General features: G+C 52.2%; 1 protein-coding gene across 1 annotated transcript; it reads left to right on the top strand.

The window, feature by feature from the left end:
- Window positions 1-2667: 2667 nt before the first annotated feature.
- LOC142025980 (olfactory receptor 5AP2-like) lies at window positions 2668-3660 on the top strand. Its single transcript, XM_075018728.1, has one exon. The coding sequence runs from the start codon at window positions 2668-2670 to the stop codon at window positions 3658-3660; it is 993 nt and encodes a 330-aa protein (XP_074874829.1).
- Window positions 3661-5782: the final 2122 nt, after the last annotated feature.

Here is a 5782-nt window from a genome sequence, read left to right on the forward strand (position 1 = left end):
AATGTCTGTGCCCACTGGGCCTTCTTCTCCTGCCTTCCCAGCCAGGGCAGAGGCAGGTGGTTCTCACAAGCTGTACATCAAACAGGACTGGAAGGAGTCATGCCCACTTGCTCCCGTTGGCTAGCAAAGGAGCAAGGGAGGCCCCTGTGCACCTCCCATGCTGGAGAAGGGAATCCTCTCTGGAAGGCTCTGCTGCCTTCAGCTCCCCACAAGCCAGGCCCCTCTGCCTCAGAAGCTCTGAGGCTTTCTAATTCTATGTGAGTTGATGAAGATGCAGTCATCTGAAGGGAAGTGAGGTAAATGCCATTCCTGGGGACTTTCCTGCCCTGTTCACCAAAGTCTGAGATGTCCCTGGTTCAGTTGCCCTCCCTCGGTTTACATCATGTTCCTGGGGGTTCAGCACTGCCTGGAGCTGTTGACGCAGTCCCCACCACCTCAGAGCTTCCATCCCACCAGGGAGTCAATTATACTGTTTTTACTCTCTGCAAATCCTCAGGAGGGACACGCTGCAGCAGGAACCTTTAGAGTCTTGTTTCTGCTATAAACCCTGGGACACTTGAGAGAGCAGGGAGCCTTGAGGTGCTGCTGGAGACTCACCTTAGGAGCTTCTGGCAGAGGAGGGCAAGGGCAGAGTAAGGAATGAGCCCTGGTTCGGGGCTTGCAGTGCGGTCCAAGAAGTGAAGGACGTGGTAGGGAAGAGGCAGAAGGTAAGACCCTAACCTTGGACTTCATTGCCATGATCCATTCAGAGCAGATATCACTGCTTCATGATGAGGACTGTAGGTTTGTGTTGGATGTGCTGAGGGCGAGTGAATGCTGGGTCTTATTACTCAATCTGCTGGGTCTTTAAACGGAAGAAACGAGAGCATAGAGACCTGAGTCTCAGCCTTGTCCTTTCCTGCACGTCTTCTCACCCCAGCTCCCCACTTCTCCTAGACTCTCCTGAGCCCCTGGCGCTGCACAGTGAAATCCCAGGGAGAGCCCTGGGACACTCTCCCACCTTGGCTGGGCAGCGGGGGAGCATTTGGGCAGGCTGTGTGGGGCCAGATAGCCTGTGCCCTTCACTTCATCATTCACAGGGCTATTTCAATTGTCTCTTGGTTTGTTTTTCTTTTTTGTTGTGGCTGGCTTTTGCTTGCTTTCTCACTCTCAGAATGATGATGATGTAGGATTTGTTCTGCAATGCTCAGCTTTCTCAGTCCCATGCAGTGGAGATGGCTGGGGGTATACGTTATTCTGAGTAGCTTTTGGCAAACTCTCAGAAGAGTTCCTGTGATGATCAGCACCGGAAGAAACGCATTCCAGCCCAAGAGGTGGTTGTGAGACACTTGGAAGGAACTGCTCTTGCAGAGAGCTGTGTTTCTCGGGCATGAGCTTTCTCCAATCACGCGCTGAGGCATGTCCCTGACATTGTCTGTGCCCCTGACCCTGATGCTGTCCCACCTCACCCCCAGGCCTCCTGGGGAGGCCCTGCTCAGTGTCCTACTTTTTCACTTGTGCCCCACAAGCACAGCTGGCCATGCTGGGGTCCTGCTGCTGGGCTGGGATTTGCAAGCAGGCAGCCTCAAAGCCCTCAGGAACCACTGCTCAGGAGGGAAAAAATGGAAAGCAGCTTTCAATCACAGAATCATGGAGCAGCTCAGCTTGGCAGCCACCCCAGGATATCATCCAGTCCAACCGCCCCTTCTTGAAAGCAGGGTCAGCTAGAGCATGTGTCTCGGGACCATGTCCCGTCAAGTTTTTAATTCCCACAAGGATGGAGCCTCCGTAACCTCTCTGGGCAACCTGTTCCAGTGTTTGACCACCCTATCTTTAAATGGAATTTCCTGTATTTCCATGTGTCCTTTCTTCATGGCACCACTGAAAAAAGCCTGGGATTTTTCTCCTTAATCCTTCTCGTTACTCCTCCCTTCACAACTTCTCCCATGTGGCTTGGTTACCTCAGTTACCCCTTCCCTATCTTCTTTTTGGTCCTCTCCTGGTCACTTTTTATGCTGCATTTTGACCTACAAAGTGGGCTTTAGCATGCTCTCTGGCAGTTCCACAGCACAGTCCCTTGCTCGCCTGAAGCAGTAACTCCTCATCTGCCCTTTCCCAAGGGGCACCTCTGTGGTGGTGGGGAAGGAGTGGGGTGGGAATCCTTTCCTCCTCATGTGGGTGTTTCAGAGAGCTGTGACCACTCACCCTATGATGTGCCCATCCCTTGCTTTGGACGAAGGACAGCATCTGGCATGACATTACACACAATGGGGTTTTTTGGAGAGTGGGGTTTGTTTTTTATGGCACACTTTTTCTTTCCTGAGAGTGGAAGGGTGTAGATCCTCAACACCTGTTTCTTGTTTTCCAGGTCATACCCACAGGCATATGAAAGTTGTCTGTTTCTGTGTGAGCAAATGCACATCACAGATTTATCCTGCAATGAGAAAGAAGAACTTGCGTTGGGCAGCTTCCCTCTAGAGTCTGTGGTGGGTCTGCTGGGATGAGTGTTCTTAACCCATCAGGAAGAACATTTTTTTCTGCTTTCATTATGCAAGAAACACGTAAATCTAATGTGAAAAGAACAATGTCCTACACACAAAAAAATATTGAAGGTATATGCTGAAATGTGTTTCTTTCTTGTAGCCCCTCTTTGTGGCAACTGGGGAAATAAAAGACAAACAACATTGCATGGCTGAACGGGAAAATGACAACCGGACATCATCCACGGATTTTGTGCTGCTGGGAATAAGTGATGTCCCCATACTCCAGAACCTGCTCTTTCTTCTCTTGCTTATGGTCTACTCAGTCACCATGGTTGGGAACATCCTCATTGTTGTGCTAGTGGTGGCAGACCGGCATCTCCACACCCCCATGTACTTCTTCCTGGGCAATCTGTCCTCCTTAGAGACCTGCTACAGCTCCACCATCCTGCCACGGTTGCTGGCCAGCTTCTTGACTGGGGACAAGACCATCTCTGCACATGGCTGCATGGCTCAGTTCTACTTCTTTGCTTCCTTTGCAACTACCGAGTGTTACCTGCTGGCAGCCATGTCCTATGATCGGTACTTGGCCATATGCCAGCCCTTGCTCTATGCAAGCCTCATGACCTGGAAGGTCTCTTTCCATCTTGCAGCTGCATCTTGGCTAGGGGGTTCACTGCTGCTGCTGGTAGTCACAGTTGTCTTCTCCCAGTTGCAGTTCTGTGGCCCCAAGTCCATTGACCACTTCTTCTGTGAGTTTTCACCATTGCTGGAGCTTGCCTGCAGTAACACCAGGGTGTTCACGCTCGTTGTGTTCATCTTCGCCTTCCTGGACCTAATCTGTCCATTCCTGTTCACGTTGGCCTCCTACGTGTGCATCATAGCTGCCATCCTGAGGATCCCATCCAGCACGGGCAGACGGAAGGCCTTCTCTACCTGCTCCTCTCACCTCACCATTGTCACTGTTTTCTATGGCACCCTCTTTGTTGTCTACATGCTGCCCAGAACAGCCCCACTGAGGCAGCTCAACAAAGTCTTCTCCTTTTTCTACACTATCCTCACGCCCTTGGTCAATCCCCTCATCTACAGCCTGCGGAACAGGGAGGTCAGGGAGGCCCTCAGCAGAATGATCAGGAAAGCCACGACCTGCACCCACAGCTACGTTGGTGACACAGGCAAAAGACACTTCTTGTTCCTTTGAATAGGAAAGGTCTAGATACCAATGGGGTCTTCAGATGTGCACGCCACTGAGACTGTTTGTGAGGCAGCAAGGGGAAGAAAGCAGAAGGTCCTGGTAGAGAAATGTTGTTTAGAAAGCAATGCTGACAAGGTCATGGGTTTGCTTTTCCCGTGATAATAAACATCTTGGTAGGCTTACAAGTGGGAACTGTTGAAGTATCAAGGTTTTCTTTTCTGGAGGAGATAAGAAAGCGTACTTGGCCTCATACGAGAATATTTTCCAAGGGCCACCATGAGGGCATCTTTCTCACTGTGGGTTCTCAGGGTGGGAGTCATCTTCCCCTCTGGTACACATTTCAGGGGCATGAAGCTCACATGTCAGCCATGAATGAAGGTCTACTTTCACTGCACTGCCAAGGGAAAATGGGCCATTTCTATTGGGTGGCTCACGTAGGTAACACCCACACACCCCTCTTCCCTTGTCTGGCCAGGCCCTGTTGCAGGCATGCCTCAGAAACCAGCTGGAGACTGCAGCAGCTGAGCAGCTGAGTAAGAAGCCTTTGCTTCTCCTGCTGCGAGGGGAGGTGGAGAGGTTGGAGTAAGAGGAGCAGTTCCTCTTTCTGAGGACTACAACAAGATCCTCACCCAGATCTCCCTCCCCCCACCTTTCCCTCCCCTGTTCCCAGGGAAATGAGCAAGTCCCTGCTCCAGCCATGCTCCTCTGGCTCCAGATAAAGCTCCTCTTCTCTGTTCACCCTACGTCTTGGACAGAGACTGAGACACCCACTCCCTTGCCCCAGCCCCTTCACCCCTGGATCAGGCTTTCCAGCTCGGCCCTCCTTCCCCACTAGAAATCTTTGACCCAATGTACTGGATCTGGATGGGATGAAGTTATTTTTCATAGCAGCCCATAAGGTGCTGGGCTTTGGATTAGTGACAAAAACAGTGCTGATAACACATCAGTGATTTTGCTGTTGCTGAAAGGTGTCTGCACAGCATCAGGGTCTTCTCTGTTTCTCACTCTGACCCCCAGTGAATAGGCTGGGGGTGTGCAAGATATCGGGAGGGGACACAACCAGGAAAGGTGACTGGAACTGACCAAACAGATATTCCATGCCATATGGCATCATGCTCAGCAATAAAGATGGAGGGGAGGGTGTTTTCTGGGTGGGTGGCCACTGCTTGGGGACTGGCTGGGCATCAGTGTACTTGTGGAAGGTGGTGAGTGATTGCCTTTGCATCACTTATTATTTTGGGGGCTTGGGTTTTTTCTTTCTTCCTTCTTCCTCTTTCCTCCCCTTATTAAATTATTTTTATCTTCACCCATGACTTTCCTCACGTTCGCTCTTCCTATTCTCTGCCCCTATCCCACTGGGGTGTGGGGTGTGTGAGGCTTCACTGGCAGCCAGGGTCAACCCACTCCCCCCAGTCGATGCAGGGCCCAGGGCAGGGTTGGTCCTTGAGACCTGGTTCTCCTCAGGTCTCCATTTCTTCAGTGGTCTGTGAACCACTGTGAGCAGCGGGCCCACAATTTTTTGCCACCTTCTGGCTGACAACACACTTGCTGAAGCCCTTCTTGCACCATCTGCATCACACAAACAGTGTCCAGCCTGGGGGAAGCTCTGCTCTGCACATAGGGAGAGTAGAGGGACGAGGATCGGGGAAAGTTGGAAGAAGTCAGAGCAGCTCTTGAAAAGCCAAGGGGAACACATTGCTGAAGCTGGGGCTTGAACCTGTGGGTTGTCAGTCCAAGCCTCTCCCAGGTGAGCTACTTCAGCCCTGCCCCAGGAGCCCTTGCCCTGGTGCCAGCCCTTCCTGAGCGCAGCCTGGAGCGCAAGAGGTGTGCTCTGCAGGGAGGTACCTGTGACCAGTCCCAGCCCAACCCCACCGGTGGGACCTGCCTGCTCCCTGCCCAGGCCTGCCATCCTGGCTGTGCCAAGAGCCCATCCCTGGTCACCCCACCTCAGCCTGCGCCTGAAGGGCTTGCTCATCCCTCCAAGGGAGCTGGAGCTGCCTCGGGCTCAGGCCATCTTGCACACCTCTCTTGGGATTTTAAATGCCACCATCTCCTGTTCACTGCAGCCTCTGTGGAAGAGCTCATGTACCCATGGTCCCACAGTGCTTGTGGGTCTCTCTCAAATATT

The sequence above is a fragment of the Buteo buteo genome, chromosome 31, assembly GCF_964188355.1.
Source record: "Buteo buteo chromosome 31, bButBut1.hap1.1, whole genome shotgun sequence".
In the NCBI taxonomy this organism is placed as follows: domain Eukaryota; kingdom Metazoa; phylum Chordata; class Aves; order Accipitriformes; family Accipitridae; genus Buteo; species Buteo buteo.